At 38.8% G+C, this 22087-nt stretch overlaps 2 protein-coding genes and 3 non-coding genes across 6 annotated transcripts; 4 read left to right on the plus strand and 1 right to left on the minus strand.

Moving 5' to 3' along the window:
- The first annotated feature begins 1 nt into the window (after nt 1).
- Nucleotides 2-5437, plus strand: trpt1 (tRNA phosphotransferase 1). Of its 2 annotated transcripts, none has more exons than XR_015777255.1 (6): nt 2-223; nt 469-550; nt 2451-2620; nt 3946-4180; nt 4285-4544; nt 4733-5437. XR_015777255.1 is itself a non-coding variant. In XM_042492920.2 (6 exons), the coding sequence occupies exons 1-6, from the start codon at nt 155-157 to the stop codon at nt 4753-4755; spliced, it is 690 nt and encodes a 229-aa protein (XP_042348854.2). In that variant the 5' UTR covers nt 2-154; the 3' UTR covers nt 4756-5437. The 2 variants fall into 2 exon arrangements, 1 of the variants encoding a protein (XP_042348854.2); XM_042492920.2 differs by having other exon boundaries at nt 4285-4395.
- fermt3b (FERM domain containing kindlin 3b) lies at nt 5418-21397 on the minus strand. Its single transcript, XM_042492918.2, has 15 exons — nt 21214-21397; nt 19277-19416; nt 18020-18253; nt 16571-16687; nt 15863-16031; nt 11908-12010; nt 11693-11800; nt 11048-11182; nt 10387-10433; nt 10083-10207; nt 9136-9242; nt 7491-7712; nt 7064-7188; nt 6589-6730; nt 5418-6149 (listed from the first exon to the last, which is right to left on the minus strand). Exons 2-15 carry the CDS (start codon nt 19398-19400, stop codon nt 5970-5972), a joined length of 1938 nt encoding a protein of 645 aa, XP_042348852.2. The 5' UTR covers nt 19401-19416; nt 21214-21397; the 3' UTR covers nt 5418-5969.
- Nucleotides 12821-12892, plus strand: trnaw-cca (transfer RNA tryptophan (anticodon CCA)). Its single transcript has one exon. It is a non-coding gene; the product is annotated as a tRNA-Trp (tRNA).
- trnaw-cca (transfer RNA tryptophan (anticodon CCA)) lies at nt 14461-14532 on the plus strand. The gene has a single exon. It is a non-coding gene; the product is annotated as a tRNA-Trp (tRNA).
- On the plus strand, nt 18518-18589 carry trnaw-cca (transfer RNA tryptophan (anticodon CCA)). The gene has a single exon. It is a non-coding gene; the product is annotated as a tRNA-Trp (tRNA).
- Nucleotides 21398-22087: the final 690 nt, after the last annotated feature.

A 22087-nucleotide genomic window follows, 5' to 3' on the forward strand; every position in this document is an offset into this window, starting at 1 on the left:
CAGGAAGTGTGGGACACAGCACGTTTGTTTACAGGAGTTTAACGACAACATGTGTGATCTTCTGTGACATTTTGCTGAATTAAAATCAGTAAATTTAAAGCGGAGTGTACAGCAGCTTCAAATTATGGTCTGAATAACTGAGCTGTCTGTTTTTATGGATAGTGGGAGAGGAGGAAGAGGAGGGAGAGGAGGGAGAGGGAAGAGAGGAGGTCGTGGTGGAGAGGTGAGAGATTTCAGCTTTATAAATTGGGATATTGCCACTTCTATTTAGTAGTTCAGATACTGATTTCTGACTCTTGATAGCCTTGTGTTTGGTATCAAAACAGGCAGTATGGATGTCTTGGTATGGTGAAGTCAAGGTCCTATATTTAAACCAGAGCTATAATTAGAGCTCTCTCTCTCTCTCTCTGTGTGTGTGTGTGTGTGTGTGTGTGTGTGTGTGTGTGTGTGTACTATGGATGTCTCCAGGACAGAGATGTCCGCCTATCTAAATCCATGTCTTATGCTCTTCGCCATGGAGCCAACCAGATGGGTCTTCAGATGGGTTCAGGTGAGCTGCTCACAATCTGGTCCACGTATCACAAGTGTCCCTTTACTGACACTGTCATAAATCCTAACACAGCTTAATCAGCAAGCATGGACCTTAGATTTATATTTCTCTGTTTAATATAAAGCATTTCTACAGTTCCTTTCCTCTGATCATCTTTGGCTGGGGTACATAGTGGGACTTATGATTCGGTATATTGTGATACTGTGAGCAAGACAATATATTGTGACTTTTTTAAAAATCTGATTTTAGGAAAACTGTCACAGTTTAATGAACACACCACTATGTGCACAAAAAGTTAACTTATTAATGCAAATTTAAGATAAGATTTATTTTTGTGAAGATTTATTTTATTTGGTAGATGACCTTATTCTATTATCTGATTTATTTAGACAAATAAGTTAACTTAATATAAGTTAATATATAAGGATAATATACAAATAAGTTAAGCTAATATGGTGCACCCTCCCTTTAAGGTCAAGGATAGTGATCTATCGCATAGTGATATGTGAGATGTGAAGTGACGAATCACCTTGCTGTGTGTTCGGTTGAGTTGTGGTTCTATGGATGAACATTAAAGTGAAGGAGAAACTAAGAAGAACTTGTCAACGTACTTTCTTTACCCACAGCCCTTAATCAGTTTCACTTATAATGTTAAGGCTGGAAGAAGGCAGACTTAAACATTCATATCAGTGGAATTTGTGTTTGCATTCTTTGTAACATCCAACATTGCATACGTTTTGTGCAATCTAAGCAAAGGAATTAATATTTTCCAATATAAGTTAAAACATTAATAAAAGTGCTTGCAGGATTTTTTGGGTTAAGAATTGTTTAAAAATGGAAAAAAGTTAAAAAAGTTAAAAATGCATGCATTGTTTTTGAAAATCAATATAGTATTACAAAACATAACATAGAGATATTCAAGTGTACCAATATTTTGTTCCACCCCTAGGATATAGTCTACCTTACGTGATATATCAGTTATAAAACTTTATTAAAACTATGTTTTTGGCTGCTTATTTTATACTTCATATTACCCACTCAACAGGTGTTTCACAAATACCACACATTTAGGATTCACTTGAATGAACCCTTAGGGCCCTTTAATATTACACACACTCATATCGTTCTGCACACAAAATGTGCTTTTCAAAATCAACGTCTAAAAAATATATAATTAAATTATGATTAAATATGATTTTCTACTGTTGTTGAGTTTTTTTTAACCAACATCAGTCCTAATCATAAATATCAAATATTCATTATTTGTCAGAATTTAAACCTTTAAATCCATGTCATGATGCCACTGTTTTTAGATGAAAACAAAAACAAAAAACACTTGACCGCAACATTGATTGTGACAGTGCACCTAGTGGGAATAGCATGTATTTTCCCTATATGCCAAATATGGTAAAAATGATGTAATCGAGTGAAAAATAGTAAAAATGACAAACTCCAAGGCAAAAGCTCAGAATGACACTCAGTAATAATACAGTGCATGGGTTTATGCTTTGATGGCTTTGACATCAAAAATTGCAGTTTGAGTGGGTTTCAGATGTTGCATTTTTTGTAATTAACAGTATGAATGTAACAATTTTGTTTACACATTGTATTTTAGACTTATTGTAGGAGCTGAGTTGGAAATTCCAAGATTAAACAAAAATACACAATCTTGACAAAATGTCACACACAAACACACCTAAACTTATTACGTAATGAAAAATAAAAACCAGTAGGATTTAATGTGGTGTAGGCTTACCTTTCTGGACATCTGTAATCTTAGTTTCTCACAATATTTGCAGATTATAGGTGTAATCCAGTGCAGCATGTGGGCCAAAGAGTTAAATTCAAGAGCAAAAACACATTGTGGAAATGTGACCATAATAAACTCTTATTTTCATAGATGGCTTCCTGTTTGTGGAGGAACTTCTGGCTCACCGGCAGTTCCGCTCATACTCATTGGAAGACGTTGAAAGAGTCGTGGCAACAAATGACAAGCAGCGCTTTAAGCTTCGCCCGCACCCAGAGAACGGCCGCCTGCAGATTAGAGCCAGTCAAGGCCATTCAGTCCAGGTATGGACACACTGAAATATGGGACAGAGAATCAGATATCTAATTTCATCAGCAAACCAGCATGCCAGGATGTATTATCGCCCTGGATAGAAGCTGTATTCAATATATATTTAATTTACACTAAAATTGCTTGTAAAAACATTTTCCTTTCTTGTGCAACAGCTATCTCTAATTTTAATAACTTCAATTTGCCTACTTCAGATGGAAAATTAACCCTGGGACATCCCACAACAGCTCAAAACACGCTGCCATGTTGTTCCACCCGGTGCATACAAATGTAATAAAATAATTTACACCTTCAAAACATCAATGTAAATCTAATTTTCAGAAGACAGATGCTGTTAGTCCTCTGACAGTTTAAAAGGAAAATCTAATTTTAATCCTGTGAAATCAGTGTCAGGTGAAGGTACAAAAAGACTCTGGGGAATAGCACCAACGCTGGTGTTAAAATGCGTTTTTAACTTTAATTATGTTTATTTGATTGTTAGTTTTTTTTCTCATCTGTAGCAAAGACTGACAGGCCAGCAGAACATGAGATGTGTACAAACACTCATTTGCTTTGGATTTTATTTCTGCCCTAATTTTTCACCCATCTTCACCTGAAAATAGTTACATTTTAAAACAAGGTCTTCACAATTAATTAAGCAACAAAATCATCATCACACTCAAATTTTCCTTAACAGGCAGGTTTGTTATTTTCTGTGTATTACAACTTAATCGAGTAAAAAACAATCATTTTTGCCTTTTTCATTGTTTTCATAATGAAGGAGTAAATAAATTAAGTGGTTGGTGGTTACACAGCAGACATTGCAGATATCCTGACAAAGCTTTTTGACATATTTCAATCAGAAAAGCAAATACACAATGACTCACTAATAGTTGACATTACGTTATCTTTGGGTCATGAAAATAATGAAAGGTTGTTAAATTTTACAACAAAAGTACCTAATTTTCCGCTCCCTAGCTCCCATAGCCACTTTTCAAATGTAGAAAGATTTTGCAGCAGAAGCTTTCTGGCCTCCCACTTAGTCCTCACACTACCTGCTTCCACAGTCTCAAATAGTGCATTAAGTGGGACTGGATTAAATTCCCCATTAAAAGCTTTAAAATTGATGAGACAGTGTTCCTTCATCCTTTTAACATTTCCCATGGAGGGGTGATGTTTCTGGAAATACTTTCTGTTGCTGTAAAGTAGAAAAGTGCAGCCTGTGTACAACCTAAAATTGTCTCAAATTATGTCTTGCATTGATTGAACTAACATTAATATTCTCAGTATAAGCCTCCCACATCTTGTCTGTAACATGCAGTGTTAATACGTGTTGCAGGTTATGGATTTGGAGCTGAAACCGGTCCTGGCTGGTTCTCCAGACTGCCCTGCTGAGGCTGTTCACGGCTCCTACCTCCGCAACTGGAGCTCCATCCGGCAGCAGGGCCTGAGCCGCATGAGGAGAACACACATCCACCTGGCACCAGGCCTGCCAGGGGAGGAGGGCGTCATCAGCGGCATGAGGAGAGACTGTGATCTCGCTGTGTATGTTGATGTCCCCAAAGCTCTCGCTGGTAAGATCAGCCACAAATGAATGCAGTCTGATTGATACACTTGATTCAGTCTGTATGTTACGGCAAGAGTCTCTCTAATGTGTCTTGTGTTTGTATCTGTACAGACGGAATCGAGTTCTTCTGGTCAGATAACGGTGTGTTGCTGACTGCAGGCGACGCGGAGGGAAAACTTCTCCCTAAATACTTCAGCCGAGCTTTAAAACTGAGACCTACAAGTAAGAAAAACTCTCACATGGACAGTGGCACCTACAGAAATTTTCCTTAGGAGTGGCCAGATGGGACCACTGAAAATGTTCAGGAAGCACACCGAAACCAAAAGCCATAACTGAATTTCAGGAATTCGCTTATGCCGTTTAAGTACAAGGTACGACGTAGATTTGTAAGTAATTTTTTAAACCATAGTTTAAAGAATTAAATTAAAATTTTATCTTACCTTTATCTTTTTTTTGAGTGGGAGGTGGCAGTAATTGTATTAGCGACTCTTTTTAAACTGGGATTGAGAGCCTGCATGATGAACTTGTTCACTGAAGTCACTTTTCTTCTGTGTTTCAGGGAGCATCCTGCCGCTGCAGTAACAGCAGAGGATACCATTCTGTCATTGGACGCAGCAGGCTTCACCTGACTATGCGAGCATCCCATGGTTGGTTGAGACTTAGCCCTGTTCCCATGGTAACACTTGTTGTTTGGCAGGAGCATCCTGGTGAGGCAATTTTGCTCAGCAATAAGAGAATTTATTCAGAAATCATCATAAAAGAGACTAAGTTGGTAAACTTTTCATCTTTGTGTCCCTCCTGAAAGGATCAGGATGGCTTGAGAGAAGCATACTTTATTTTTATATGACAGTTTGATCACTTTATGCTGGCAAATGTCACTTTTTATTTATAAGTATAGCGGTTTTGTTTTCTCTGTTGCATTGTAAGTGAAAAATAAACTATGGCAAACAGGCCACCAAAATAATTTCATATTACAGACACACTGACTGCTGGCAACAACCAGCTGTTTTTTTTTAATGGAGGAACTTTTGGAGACATGCTGTATATGTGGTTAGTCACATGACTGAGTATGGGAAAGCAGAGGATGCAGACGCTGTGGTTTGAGTTAACGGACTGTAACAGTTTCTTGTAAGATATGGACACACAGCATGTGAGGGGAGATAAATGGTTCGGGGCTTCCTGTGTAAGAAACAACAGAAATACCACCATATGTCACGACCATAAGAACTGAAGACAACAGAGAATTAAAAGTGAATTGCTTATATTTATTTTAATAAATGATTGTTTGTCTTACGTTTGGGAAAACATCATATTGGCATGTGTTTCTTTGATTCTTGGCTGAGATAATGATACTGGCCGTAAAACTGCAGCTCTGGACAAAGGAGGATACAGGAGGCAAAACAGAAATTTGCTGCCGGCTGATGCAACTGTTGATTTTACATTTCCACAAGTTTGAGTGTCAAGCCTGCTGATCCTGGACCAGATGTCCAGCAGTTTGGCCCAGCAGCAGTCCGCCTCCTGAAGTAAAGGGGAAGTCAGTGTGAGGACCACCGAGGATCTTGAACTGTCTGAACATGTAGTCCATCAACTGATGTAGATTATGACAGTGTATGTGCGTATGTGAGTGTAAATAAGGCTACATAAAACTCTAGATGGACTGACAAGAGCGGTTTAACACACGAATCCTATTTTGACTATTTGTTTTGTGCAGTTCTGATGAACGAAGCATGAAATCCTATTCCACGTGGTTTCCCACCGTTGAGACACACAGGTGTTTGTTTTTGTGTGTTTTAGTCCTAAAGAGCTTCGTGGCCGCCGGTCAGCTTGTGGAAAAGCTCCTCATTTAGCGTGTCGCTCTGCGCACGACTACGCGTTGACATGAAAATGTAGCCTCCGATAAACTCGTGAACGATTTTGCAGTCTGCAGTCACACAGCTAAAAGCGATGTTGATGTTGCCTTCAAACTCTATGGCCACCTGGAGGAGTCAGACACAGGAACAGAAATGAGATGTGAGTTGAATTGTGGGAGTGTTAATGATATATTAAAGGTTCCTTTGAAAGTTTAGCTGTGTAATTATGATGCAGAGAAGGCAGACATTTCTACAGCTGATAGCAACACTCTGTAACCCTCACTAAAACACTTCAGATTATTGAACAACACTACAGGTATGAGGGAAAATATGTATTGGGGATGAAATGTCCATTTTAATTTGCCCATTTTGACCTTATGTGAAGTTGTCACAGAGTTTTTAGAACTTTGTATATCCCATCAGCAGTAGAAACACAAGCTCTTAAATAAAAAGAGCTAAAGGAGCTGTTCAGGGTCTCTAGCTGATTCAGTGCCACGTATTCTTGGAAATAAACGTTAAAGATCTTGCAGACTGCTCTCTCAGACAGAAGGTGGATTATTCTCACCTGTCGTATGTCCCAGTTGACATTCCACTGCTTCATGTTGTTGTAGCGCCAGGTCTTGACTACGTCGCCCACTGCCAAGTCGATGCGGATCAGGCGGTTGGGGGCAATGCCCAATACCTCGTCTTTCCGGCTGCCCTTAAACCTGTTTAGCAAAAACATCTTCAGCTTTGTTTTTCTTTCAAAATTTTGTAGACTTTTTAAATTCTCCTAAACTTGTAACAATTCACTGACTTGTACGCTTGCTGGATCACACTCAGGGTTTAAGGATTTTAGTTTTTAATTGGCTTCATGTTCTTCCCTAAATGTAGTTTTACAATAGTAAATTGTGTATTTTCTTAAAGTGCACCTCCTAGTGAGTGCAGCTCTGTTCCAAAAAGACTCAACTTCGACAGTAATCTCTCTGTTGTGATAAAACTGCCATATATTAATGCTAACTGGCATTCAATGAATTCTGAAAATCTTTAAATTAAACTACCTGACAACAACGTACGAGAGCCCAAAGTCGGGCAGGGCTTGCCAGATCTGCAGGAAGCGCATCACCGCATCTGTCAGTGAGAGCTGAGCCACATTCTGGTATGCGTCCAGGATACGAGGGGTCAGCTGGAGGACCAGGACAAAGGATAAAAAGGTCAGATGTAATTATATTTTTTGCTGCTGTGAGCACAAAGTGGGAGTTTCAGCCGCAGAACTGTACAGTGAGCTCAGCTGTGAAGAATCACTGTGCTGCTGTCCAGAAAAATGATTGAGTTCATTTCAGTTTGGCCCGTTGCTAAATGTCATGCCCTGTGTACAGGATCAATACATGAGAGGTTGCTTTGATCTGATAGCTGTTTGCCTCCTGATAGTACAAAACCATTACATTTACTATGTTTATTTTTTGTGTACAAGTTCCTCTCCTGTACCTGTTTGGCTTTGTACTTTTTGTGGTAGCGTGGCGACACCAGACTATGAGTATTGATGCTTTCATCACTGGCAGCTGTGTTGCCATGGGAACCAGAGCTGGTCTTTTGCATAGCCAGAAAGGAGCGGATGCTCTGGATCTCACTCTGGAAACTGCTGTCGGCCAGACTCTTGCCTTTGGAAGCCAGTCGACACCCTGCCATCCACTGAGCATACTGCTGCTCCTGCAGGGTGAGAGACAACCAGAGACAGAGGGAGACTTGTGAGTTTGTGGTTAGAGAGCTGCAGGTAGGCTACAGGCAGAGGGACAGTCTACGGTTGCTGAGGTGAACTTTATGTTTGGTTTTGTTTTGTTGTGGAAGCCTCCTTATCAAGGAGGACATCTAACAATAAGTGATACATTTCACTATAAATAAAATGACACCTTCAAGCCAGCTGCGGTGGGGATTTTGATGGTTGTCAGTTCATGTTGTTATGGGTGCTCTGAGTAGATAACAAGAAAGAAGCGAGTCCTGAATTTCAGCAATATTTTCCGCATTTTACATACCAAGTAAAAATGACACCAATTTGAATATTATATGAAATCCAATCATAATTTGAAATTATTCTCTCAGAGGAAAAGTTTTTGTTGCTCAGAATTTTTCTTTGTCTCATCAGACATGAATCCGCTTCTTTTAAGGAGAAATTAGGAGTAAGAAGAACAACTCAGCTGGATATCTTTTGCTGTACTCATGGGTTTCTCAGAGGTGAGGAGAGTAGAACTGATAAAATACCCAGAGTGGAGACTTGAAATTGACTACTAAGACAAAATTCTGAAATTGTGCAGACTCATTATAAGCCCATAAAGTTTTCTTTTGAATCCGTTATCTCAAGAGTGGATTCATTTAGACAAACAAAGATCAGTGCATTGAGAGAGGAAAAAGAGCATTGAGATCTTGAATTGGGATGAAGTCGGGACAAGACGAAGACTATTTTTCAAGAGCTGAATCTAAGAAATTTGAGAAAATGGTCAAAATTCTAATATTTATATTAAATTGTTAAGCTCAGATGTGTTTAGGAAAATAGACTGGACAAAGAAGAGATCTAATTTTGAATTTTACTTTTCCTTTGGGCTATATTACTGTCTTTATTTTTAAAAGGGAGATCCAAAGTCAGCACAAATTACATTATAACACACACACACACACACACAATTTTGCTTAATAGGTTATGAAATTTGAAAAAGATCCAATATGTCCATGTCAAACTCTATGTGGTTTTACCATACAGTTTTGGAGAAATTTAAAGGGAAAGTCAACACTATAACCTTTATAATTTCATAATATTTATTTATAATAGGCTGGTACCCCACTGATTCATCGGTTGGGGGACTATGACAATATGATGCTGTTTGCTGTAAGAGTCCATGTTACACTTTTGTTAAAATATGGCTTGCTATGATTCAAAAGGTAGTGCTGTAAATTATATTGGTGTAGGGTGTTTTAAAATTTTGTTTCATGTTCTCCTTTTTTAACTTTTAGGCCCTGGAGAGGCAGAGTGTGTTGAAAGAGAGGTGGTGGAAATGACAAGATGTCACATACAGAGATGGAGAGAGAGAGAAAGTGTGTATGCTGTGTGTGGTGTGTGTGTGTGTGTGTGTGGTCTCACATTCTCGCAGCGCAGATAGACTTCATTCATGCCTTCAGGCGCTGGTATCAGGAGTCTGATTAGGAACTTCTGTGCTGCCACGTTAACATCCGGGGCCACCTCACATCCTGTGTGCAGGATTAATATCAAAGCCAACCAATACTGAAATATGACATCCACGGCTTAGACACAGAAATGAAGCGACACCACTGAGTCACACTTCCATGACATCTTGAATTTACTGTCCACGCCTGAGACCGCGGAGTCAGACAGTTCATTTCCTGTATTTATGTTGTCATCTGCATTAGTTTTATATCCTTTTAATTGACACATCATTTCTTCACGGAGCCCAGAATCTTTTTTTTTAGCTGGTTTACAGTTCTGATCTTGGATTACAAGTGATCCCATTAACTTCCCACAGACAGAGGAGGAGAACAAACTTGAGAGCAGCACTTTCACTTTTCTACCATATATGGAAAGCTCTGTTTTTGTGTGTGTTAATGTTTCCTTTTAAGTGTGACATCATACTGTAGTATGCAGTGGTGGAGTAAGTATTCAGATACTTTACTTCAGTAAAAGTACCAATACCACACCGTTCAAGTACTTTGTTATGAAAAATGGTCTGCACTGAAAATGTCACTTAAGTAAAGTTAGTATAACCAAATGAATATGAAAAGTAAAAGAAGTCAATGCATAACATTTTAAATCATTAATTCATTCATTTATTCATTAATTCATTCATTTATTCATTAATTCATTCATTTATTCATTGTCCGAACCGCTTGTCATTGTAAGCAGCCTATCCCAGCTGTCATTGGGTAAGCAGTCATAATAAACAGGTCAATAAAGTATGACTGCTACTTCATTGACAGCTAATATAAAATACGTATTGATAACTAATGATACATTATTGTTGACATAGCAGGAAAACATTCTTACAAAGAAATGAAAAATAATATCTTCATTACCTTTGAGGTTAATCTGTTGAATGGGCTCTCCGATGCTCTCCTCTTTGCTCTTGAAATAGGAAATGGAGGTATCCTGGAACTTGAACCAGTACTGCTTATATCCCTTCAGAGTCAGCCTCTTTGGCCTGAAACACACAGTCGTATGGCTCATGTTATCTTTTCACACTGGCCGGAAAATGAAAAAAATATATAAATGTGTTATTTTTCAGGAATCTGGTGCTTTGCTTTATTGTCACTGCATCACATCTGAGAGAGGAGATGAAAACATGTCGATGCTGATGGGTGTTTGGAAAATTATTCTCACCTGAAAATTTTCAGATAGTCGTTGAGTTCTGGCGCCGTCATGTTTTCCTGGATGAGAGATAAAAATGTTTTTCAGTGGATAAAAGAATTCTCTTTTTCGTCTTCTTATTAAAGGTATTATTTTGTGGATTATCTACTTTTCTCTCTGTGTGTTTTGACACATTTCAAAAACAGGAGGAATGTAGAGGAGTTACAGCCTGAAAACAAATAGGCTCTGCCAAGATCATTATATCAATAAATTATTCCAAATCTCTGACTCTCAAATGATGAGATCTTATTTAAAAAAAAAAAAAAAAAGTTTGTTAAAGGTGCAGTGTGTAGGATTTAGGGGGATATACTAGCAGAGAGGAAATTTAATATTCATAATTATGTTTGAATAACCTGAAACTAGCCTTATAATGAGCTGTTTATAACTACGTAGGGATATCTCCACTTCCAGAGTCTGTTGCGGCACCATGTTTCTACAAAATCCCAGAACAGACAACCACTGACTCTAGAGAGGGCCTTTCGTGTGTTTACGTTGGGCCACTAGATGCCACTAAAACCTGCACACTGCTCCTTTAAGTCAGTGTCTGCTCCCTCTGTCAGGATTAAAGTGAGACAACTTCACTCTAATCCGGAAAGCAGCTCAGTGGCGAACGAACACAATCAATATGTCTGACCAGCATCTCGGAGGCGGAGCTGCTCCCTTCCTCCATCTTGACCTCCAGGGACTGCAGGGCGGACTCCAGGTCGTCCATGGCTGCACTGGAGCTCAGCATCTGGGGCTCCGACTGGGAAACCTTACTAATGTGGTACTAGAGTTGAGTTTGAGTAAAAGAGAAAAGCGACACACTATTAAACTGAAAAAAACAATTCAAATTGTGTGCTATAGAAGCTGTGTCATCAGGATATTGAAACATTTATTTCTTAACAGGAGCAACGTTATTTTACTGTCTTAGTCCGTGCATGGACAAAATAATTTGTTTCGTACTTTTTTGTATCAAATATGAAGTGTTTTCAAGTCAAAAACGAACCAGTTCTGCTGAAAAGTCCAAGTGGAGTTACAAGTCAGACGTCATCAAATGAGTAACTTGAGTCTGACTCTAGTCCACACCTCAACAAAAATTTAAATTATTACACGTTATTATGTCGACAATATCAGCATTAGAAAATGAGGACAATAAAATCCTGTTTATTGTGAAATTAAAAGAGTGTCATGGGGGGGAAATGCTCACTTCCTATGTTGCATTTCCAACTTGAAAAAAAAAGTTTCTATCTTTGTTGTTTATTATGTACACTTCCCTTCAGCAGCAGCACTTTTCTACCTGTAGAGCTCCAAACAGCATCATCTCCTCCTCAGTGCAGTCAATGTCCTCCAGCAGGATGGCCCAGCGTGCCTGCTCATACAGCTGGGTCAGACGCACAACATCGTACTGCACAGCCAGAGGAAAGAAAGAGTCAGATCACAGGGAAAATGCAACCAAACACATATTTTGTGTCTATCAAAACAACATGTACACACACACACACAGACACACACCTTCGGTTCTATATCATAGAAGGCAAAATATTTGAAGCGGAGCCAGAGTCTGTCATTTTCTTGGATGTTCTGCTGCATGAGACAACGGGACGAGTCCAGCCACCTGAAAGAGGGAAACAGAATAAGTATTTGTTTATGACTTTATGTGGAACATGGTGTGCATGTAAAAGCTCCATTTTCCATCAAACAAAAAAAAAAACAGAAAAACAAACCCAGTGTCAGAGCACTATTGTGTATCTGTCTTAATGCTCCAACATGAATCAATAAGTCATTAACTGAGCGATTACATAGATCTGAGCTTGAGAAATGCACAGTGGGAGAGTCAAAGAAAACCAATAAATAAATAAATAAATAAATAAAATAAGAGATGTGAAAAACTAAATTATCCTGATAACTATGTTGCTGAAATCACAGTGATCAAAGCCTGTAATCCTTCAAACAGCTCAAATTTTAAACCATTTATATGGCAGTGGTAGCGATACCTTTATCAGTGAACATGTTAATAAAATATATTACATCTGAAATCATACTCTTTGACAATTCACACTCCTGCAGTAATGTTTGGTTTCTTGGCTGATGCATTGGTGGTGCAATGGTAGCGTGCCTGACTCCTGATCAGAGAGTTGTGTATTCAGTTCATGTCAGGGACACTGAGGCTGTTGGTTGGTGGGGTAAGTAGATTTTAACTCAGGCTGAGGTTGGAATAAGCAGCTGTACTTAAAATTTAAGAGGCCCACCACAAATACCAGAAATAAGAAAAATAAATGTTATAACAAGTGACCTTTGAATCACTGCACAGTTGATTTATTTAACTGACGGACAAAAAAAGAAATCACCTCACTTATCACCTCACCGCCTTGCATGAGTGTTTGGTTTCTTGGCTGATGAGCTGACTTGTTGGTGTTACATTTCAGACTCTGTGGCGCAACGGTAGCGCGTCTGACTCCAGATCAGAAGGTTGCGTGTTCAAATCACGTCAGGGTCAATATTTCTGTTTCTCCAGCTTTGTTAAATAAAAAAAATAATGGTTGGACACAGTAGAGCTGTCACTTAATTCAAAGTCTAGAGGTTTTGACTTTCCAAATGTCCACCCTCTGGACTTGTGGACCGAGTCTTTGTGATGTGAAAGTCTGTACAGACAGCAAGCAGCTGAATAAGTCCTTGAGTCTGTTTCACTCGTTGGTGGTTGCTGCTGTTGTATTCTGCCTGCTTGTCTGCAGATAACAAGATATAAACCCTGTGTAGGCTATAGGCTTTTTTGACTGAACTAAATGCTATACATACATTTCTATATAACAATTTGGCAAATTTAGACTAGATATTTGACATCAGACTATACAGCTTTTAACCTTGTGGTAGGCTGCAAAAATAAAATGCAATTTGATTACGCTACCTTTATAGCTTATACTTCTACATATTCATGTACTGTATTGGAATGAAGTTACACATTATCTCTGGCCTACATCATTTATGCAGCATTTTAATGCTTAATTGCTTTAAATCAATGAAGCGTGGTGAAATCTGCAGCCCAAGCGGACTCTTTGGAAGTCTGTAGAAAATCCACTTGAGGCCCCATGTGGACTGGATGAATTGTGGATTTGGACAACCCACAGCACTCGCAGACATCACGGTAAAGCGCCCGCAAATCCACAAGACTGCAAGTGCAGTGAAGTCTGGACATTTGGATTCAGCTTTTTTCACCCCAAGAACTGAAAATTTATTCTCACAGCACTAGACATGTAAACATAAATGATCCTAGCTGCCAATAAACTAACTAAAAAAAAATTTCAAAAAATAATTTCAATGTACTTCCTCCAGTGTTAGACTTGTCAGCAGTTTGGTGGGAAAATGAACAGACTCTGTTACGCAATGGTAGCGTGTCTGACTTCAGATCAGAACATACTTTATCACTTCACCCCCTCACACGAGTGTTTGTTTTGTTAATTGATGAGTTGACAGTTTTTGACCCTTTAAAACAGACTCTGTGGTGCAACGATCCAAATCAGAAAGTAGCATGTTAAAATCACGTCAGGCTCATGATTTCTGTTTCTCTGCTTCTGTTTAATTGACAGATTAGGTTATATCTTCATTAAAGTCTGAACGCTTTCTCACACCAAGAACTCCATCTGAATTATGAGACAGTGAAATGAGCAATTAAACTGTCAGAAAAAAATATGAACCTACATGTAGTTAAAATAACAGACTCTTTCACCTGGAGGACTTAATTGGTGGTTTATGAAGAACTGGACGTAGACTATTACTTTGACTTATACTGAGTACCAGAAAGAATGGTAACAATATTTGAATTCCTTTCAATTACACTGAAAGAAATAATTAAAATGGCTTATAAAGCACTAAACATTTAAACATAAATTCTTCCTCTGGTTAATACTGTGTTCCCCCCTCCAGTGTTGACTTGTCAGCAGTTTGGTAAAAAGGTTTGCAGATTCTGTGCCGCAGCAGCAGGGCGTCTAACTCCAGATCAGAATACATACGGTATCAATTCACCCCCTTGCACTGGTGTTTGTCTTCTTAGTTAATGAACTGACAGGTGACTCTGTGGCGCAACGGTAGCGCGTCTGACTCCAGATCAGAAGGTTGCGTGTTCAAATCACGTCAGGGTCAAAATTTCTATTTGTTCATGAAAATGAAATAATAGAAAGTGGTGTGTATGGTGTTAGGGTTAGTGGTGCTCCTGACCCAGGACTTATGAAAGGAAGCTGGGACACACTCTGGGAGCTCTTGGTTATGACACATGCACGATGTAACTGGAGCTGTACTGTTACAGCAGCAGTGATAAAGTTATGGTTTCTGCTCAGGTGCTCTTTGGATGCGCTCAGCCTGATAAATCTTTTGGGTGCGCTCAATTGGATACAATAGAACATATGCTTATAAAAAGCATTTGTTTATTGTCTTTATTGCAGACCTTTTCAGTACTCATGGAACTGTACTTTTGATACCATGTCTTTGTTTTTTGTACAAAAATACTCCAGCCCAAGGTCAACTACAGACACCACATTGAAATTAATCAATCATCCCCATGTTCTTTGATAGTGCGTCAGATATTGAGCCGTAACTTCTCCTCCTTCCTCTTCTCTTTTTAACCCCCTTATCCCAACCAAGGATAGAGAAGACAGTATAAGACAAGTGTACAGGAAAACATAAGAAGGAAACACGTTTCAATTCACCTCCTTGTAACCAGTATTTAGTTTTTTGGCACAGTAAAGCAGCATTTGTGGTGGAAAGATGAACAGAAGCAAACAAAGAAGGAAGGAAAAGAAGTTAAGAAGGATGGATGATGTGAAAGGAAGGAGGGAACAAAGCACAGAGAGACAGGAGCTACGAACACCAGCAGTGTCAGAAAAAAAAAACTAAGTTGTGTTGAATAACCCAGCAGCAATTATCAAGTTTGTTCTTTGGTAAGTGGTGACAAAAGGAGCATGTCTGACAACCAACAAAAAATTCATTCATTAATCATGACAGCTTGTCCTCTTAAGGGTCTATCCCAGCTGACATTTGGCACACCCTGGACAGGTTGCCAGACTATTGCAGGGCTGACACATAGAGACAGACAACCATCCACACCTGTGGCCAATTTAGAGTCACCAATTAACCTGATCTGTATGTCTTTGGACTGTGGGAGTAACCCAAAGAAATCTACAATGACACAGGGAGAACATGCGAACTCCACACACCCAAAGTCCCCCCCCCCCAAAAAAAAATAATTGCCTGCAATAAAGATTGAGCCATGTTGCTTCTTATCAACAGCTCTCACCCCTGACACAACGTGCCGTCTGGATAACTGATCCACACAAGCTCTCATTTTTCTGAAAAGCTGCTCTGCAGCTCTGATTCAGACTATAATCACCTGAAAAGTGTCATTTTTTACTCTGCGGTTGACTAATTATTGTCCTGACTGTTGCTAGTCCTGACATACTGACATGTGAAGGCGTACCTGCCGTGGATGTGAGCCTTGTCCACCACACTGGCCGGGCGGTACTGCTTGGCTATGGCCTCGGGGGCAGGGGGTGGCTGGGTCACTGACAGCATCTTGTAGATGGCCTCCATCTCAGGTGAGTCAGCGAAGTGAGCTGGCATGCCGTTATACAGACAGGGTCGTGACACTGCAAAGGAAGTGCAGCAGAGTTACAGTCAGAGTTCAATTTGTAGATGTTAGGAAGAAAGTCTGAACTTTCTGATACATGGCTCACTTTCTGCTTTAAAACGCACACTAGCTGCTTCAGAAAACACTCTGATTACAGACTCTGTGTGGATAAAGCCTTTAGAGAAGCACTGGTCTCAGACCAAATACCTAAATCATTTCTCAGAGGCAAAACTGGCTCGAGACAAAGTGAATATTGCTATATAGTTAAGCTGATTTGCCGTGACTATGCATAAAAACAAGCAAGAACCTTATAGGATTTTCTGTATCCATGGCACAAAGGTTTGCATTAATTCAAATTTAAATTACCAAGTTGTAAAAATCACACATAAATAATGGAAAAATGAAAATGTAGGCAATAAATAAATTCTTCAATTTTGAAAGTTTTTCAAAGATTTCAAGTCTTCTGCGTTTACTATAAATCTTGAATATTTTTCACAGAGTACCACAAGTTATAAAACATGTGCGTGTCGCAGTGTGGATGAAGTGTGCTGAGTGTACCCGAGGAGAGGGGAACCTCGGACAGGTCGTAGATCTCCTCAGCCGAGTTTTTATCTTTCTTCTTCTTTTTTTCTTCAACGGGCCGAAGGAGTGAGAGCTCCTCGGGGTGACGGATATCTGCGTGGACAACAGAGAGGAAATGGGTGCAAAAGTAATCATCTTTATTAAACAGATTGACCGTCTCAGCTGTAATACTGACGGAAGTAAAATGACTCTGTGCTGTAGCAGTAGAGCGTCTCATGTTCAAATCTAAACATACAGATTGTGACGTGTTAGTATGTTTAACTTTGGTTGAGTAAATCTTTGCTCAGGTTGAAGTTGGGATGAAGAAGCTGAAAACTCATGTGGTCACCACACCTTATGGACCAAAGAAAACAGTAAAGGTGTTACATCAGAAGTGACTTTTGAATAACTGCACAGTGAATTTGGTGTTTGGCTTGTTATCTGACTTTTGACTTTTTGGCAGTAGACAGACTTGGTGGTGCATTAGTAGTGTGTCTGACTTTAGTTCAAATCATGTCAGGGTCAGTATTTCCATTTCTCTAGATCTGTTGAACAGACATATTAGGTTGTTTCTTCATCAAAGTCTGGAGGCTGTTTTTCACACAAAGAACTGCAAAATGCCATCTGAATTATGGGAGAGAAGGCGGGTTTCCATTACAGATTTGCTCAAAATTTAAGAGAGAAAGGATAGAATGGAAAAAACAAGGAAGGAAACAAAACAAAACAAAAAATAAATGAAATGCGGAAATAAAGAAGGAAACAAGAGAGGGACACATGTAGAAAGTTAAAAAAAGAAGTAGAAATTAGCAGTGGTGGACAGATCCTTTTCTTAAGTAAAAGTACTAATACCACACTAAAAATACTCAGTTACAAGTAAAAGTCCTGCATTGAAAATATTACTCAAGTAAAAGTGAGTTAGTATAATCAAGAGCAAGTACTTAAAGTATTAAAAGTAAATGTACCCAATCCATAAAAATCTAAAAAATAATAATAATAGAAAATAAATAAAAAAGAGAATAGCTATTCAATTTTCTGTCAATCGTCTGATTGATCATGGGACTAATTGTTTCAGGTGTGCTGTTCATTTCTAACAAAACATCATATTTCATAGACTTTTCTTATACTTTTTGTGCAAATATTTTAATTTGTAAAGTAAGTAGTAACTTAAGTTTTCAGAAAAGGTAGCAAAGTAAAAAGGACAATATTTCCTTCTGAAATGTAGTGGAGTAAAACCATAAAGTGGCACGAAAACAATCGACTCAAATAAAGTACTTCAGATTTGTACTTAAATACAGTACTTGAGTAGGCTAAGTGTACTACTGGAAAATAATGGACGCTACCAAGACAGATAAAAAAGAAAGATTCGTGGAGATCAAAAAATGACAAAATAATAAACGAAAGGTGAAAGAAAGTGATTTTTTTATAAAAAAAAAAAAAAAGCCTCACTGAGCATCCTGCAGATGCCCATCACGGTCTGGAAGACGGGGCTGGAGAAGCAGGCCCGGAGCCTCAGGGTGACGCCGTTGGGCAGACCCAGCTTCAGGGGCTTGTGTTGGGGCATGAAGTGCAGCCTGGCGTCGGCGTGGATGCCGTATTTCTCCAGAGTCCAGGATGTCCGCAGCAGCCACCGCTGCTTCTGCTCCCACCACAGCGCGTGGTCCGACCAGTCACGCTTTATCTCTGCAGAGGACACAAAACACAGACGTTACAACAAATTGAAACAAAGTTAACTTTATTAGTTTCAAGCTGTGATGTCTGACATCCGAAGCTGTCTTGCTAATAATAGCCTAGCTGTTCGTTTTTTTCCGAGTTTAGACATTTATTCACCTCAAAAGCTCTGCAATCTTTAAAATAGTAATCAATATGACACATAAATTATTCTAATTTTAGTCGACTACCAAAATGTCCTCTCTTTCAGATGTGCTATTTCTGTCATTAGCAACTGACTCTGTGGCGCAACGGTAGCGCGTCTGACTCCAGATCAGAAGGTTGCGTGTTCAAATCACGTCAGGGTCAATGTCTTTGCTTATCCTTTCAGCTGGTCACAACAGAAAATATACAGTATATAGCAAAAGTATGGGCAATATCCAACTACAAGGACCTGCAAAGTGGCCACTGAATTTCCATATAATAACATGATTCAAGTAGGACTTTCTCTGGAATTTGAATTAATTGATTAAAGGTGAGCTAGTCTACACTGCGATCATGTTTAAATGTCTTGTCTGATGCTTTAGGCTTTTGCAATAACCATCTAAATCTTTGCTTATTTTCAAATACTATATAGATGGATTTACTGGATATGAAACAGCATTTGCCTTCTTAAAGGAAGAATTATCAGGTACATTTGATTTTCTTTTACATTTCAAGATCCGAAATCAGAATAATAATAGAGTGTATGACAGATTGGAGAATATGTTTGCTTTGTTGAGGCACATGCTGAAGATGGCTGGTATAAAAAGCTATAAATGCACACTGAAAAACAATATTTTAAAACATATTTTGTGCAAACATAAGCATATTTATGTTGCTTTACTGATGCATGACTTCTGACAATTTAGAGCATGCAGGATGTTTTGTGAAATCCTCCTGAAGTGTTACCTTTACACCACATATGAATTCTTGCATGTCCATGCAAATTACACAACTGTTTCTAGTCTGTGTTCTGAGTATGAGACAAACAGAGACAGACAGACAGTGACCCACGTGTCTTTTCCACCAGCTTCAGGATGACCCCTCCGACATGGAGGTCAGAGGCCACACTGAGGGTGACAGGTGGCGCGTCAGACCCCAGGTCCTCCACTGTGACTGCCAGGTCCCACGCCGCCATACTGGGAGAAAGAGGTCTAACAGAATAAAGAGGACAAAAAGGAGGAAAGACAAACATGAGAGAGCAAAAGAAGGAAAGAAATTATAGACTTTTTCAAAATGATAACACCTTGTAATGAAACGCTGCTCAACAAAACCTCTTTAGATGATCTGTCATGTGTGGAAAAATGTCTTTCTTGGGTTTTTGTGTAGCACAAAAAGCCTCAGTGACAGCTCAGACAAAGTAGCCAAGGACAAGAAGAAGACAAGCGAGGCTTGTAATTATTCAGTACGGTTACGGTCATTTGTTTTTGCAGCACTTTGATTAAAAACCATTTCTTCAGGTCTGTCATGACAAATGTTCAGGTGTATCATTATACACTCAATAATTCAGTGTTTTAATGATTATTATTTTAGGGACCTATATATGTCACGGGTGAGAGATTATCTGCTTTGATACTTGAATAACTTCTAAAAATGCTTGAAGACAACATTAAAATCCTCTCTGGGCCGTGGGCCAAAAGGCAATGAGAAATTTGGCAAATAATGTCCCACAAATGGAAAGAACTTAGTGGATTAAAATTTAAAAAGGGCATGGGAAAATGTTCAGATATCTATATTCATGAGTATCATAATTATATTTAGAAATATTTTACAAAAATATCACCATCATAAATAGTTTGTTTTCAGTGCTTTTTTTCTTTTTTACTTTCCCATTTTTAAAAAAAATGTCTGTTTGTTGTTTGCTTGTTTGTGCTAATTTTCAGGTATTTTTTTTTTTTTTTACCGATTTCTTGGAAATTTCTTCTTAAATTGCTCACTGCCTTATTCCCATGTTTTGAAATAAATAAAGCTAATTAGCCCGGTTTCAAAGGGTTAAACAAGAGCATGCCATTTCAGAATTTCTGCCTAATTATGAAATAGGATTTCACATGTACATACACACATTTTAATGTTAACTTCAGAAATGATTAACAGCCATCTATAATTAATTTTTCTGAAGTAAAACAGCAGCGAAAATCTGAATTATGTACACTATAAATAAACTTTCAAAATATGTGACAGAACTTGATAGATTTGAAAACAAAAGTCCTGCTTCATATTTCAGATATCTGTGAAACAACGAGGGACAGATGACCTGTCAATCACACTTAAGCCAATAAACAATGAGAAAAAAAGACTTAAACTTATGGGTCAATATCACATGATACTGACTAACACTGACACTGACACACACACACACACACACACACACACACACACACACACACACACACACACACACACACACACACACACAGACACTGTATGGGTGAGCTGATTCTGGCAACATGTCCAGTTTGATGAGCACTTCCTGTTTCTAACATGAACTATCACCAGGGACGCACACTTCCGCTTTCTGACCCGCCCAAGGTGAGTCGCTCATCCAATGCCAATACAGAGACCCACTGCATGTGTATGAACATGAAAGCCCATCTTAAATATATAACATTTAAAGATTAAAATGTGTCTTTGCGTCATGTATTTATTTTTAAATAACTAATATCACAAATAATGGTATAACAATGATTGGATGACATGCCTGCACCCCTCCTTGCCTCTTTTGGAGGCCTAAGCTTTCTTAATTTGCATGTTTCTGAATAAAAGTTCTGATCTGTGACCACTTCACTTTTTACAGTGTACTTTGTCGAGTGAAGTGACCTAATAAATGACCCCTTATTTGTATATTTAGAAGCCTCACACGCACACATGCTGCCTTGACGCTCTCGCTGTGCGCTTTCTCCCTCTCTCTCTCACGCTCTCACATCATACACGCGCACTTTGAAAGACAATACCGTCAGTCTCCTCTGTCCAGGGTTTTCAGAAATGGAAATTGGGGGGACTCCTGTGTCTCTGTCAGATCACTGATGATGAAGTCTCCCGGGGTTTTTTTTGTGAAAATGTGCAGCAGTTTCTCCTCTCTCGGGCTGGGCAGGTTGTGGTCTGTGTAGCTGTGTCTGCGCTGCTTGTGTCAACTTCTGTCAAGAAAGGCTTGTTCCTTTTTTTGTCAGTTTCCGCCAGGCGGAAATGTGAAAAGGGCTGTGTAAAGTTTTGACTGACAGGCTGAGTGTGTATGATGCAAAAAAGGCATTGTGTATGTGTGTGTGTGGACATACAGCATGTGGGATCCCCAATATTAGATGTTAAATAGACACACAACACAAATTGATCTTTCTTCCCTGTTCTTGAGAATTGTACTCACGCATACAGTAGATTGATTAGTGAACATATGTGTTGCAAGATCAGCAGTGACTAGTTTGGGCGTGGGGTCATGGATCCTAAATTTTAGTTGCAGCTTTTGTTGACATATCAGATGCAAAGTAAAGAATGAATAGACAAATGTTTAACTATGACAGTGGATAACTTGGTATTTTCCTGCTGAAATTTACATTACATCGAATTTAATGTTCTATTATATAACAGCAATAATAATTTAGTTAAATTAATACAAAAACACAACCTCCTGTCTATGGGAAAAATCCAGATTATTTGATACTGTCACAGATTAATGACGTCAATAGTTTTATTTTGGGCAAATGACCTTTCTTGAAATGAAGGTAGGTGTAGGTTTCAACATTAGGGGAGACACATAGGAAAGGAGTGGTTCAGGATCCTCCACTTTTTTTTCATCAAGCATTTAATTTCATGCAGTCTTGTTATTCATTCATT

The sequence above is a fragment of the Plectropomus leopardus genome, chromosome 8 (genome assembly GCF_026936395.1).
Source record: "Plectropomus leopardus strain MGB_pleo_1.0 chromosome 8, ASM2693639v1, whole genome shotgun sequence".
Lineage (NCBI taxonomy): Eukaryota > Metazoa > Chordata > Actinopteri > Perciformes > Serranidae > Plectropomus > Plectropomus leopardus.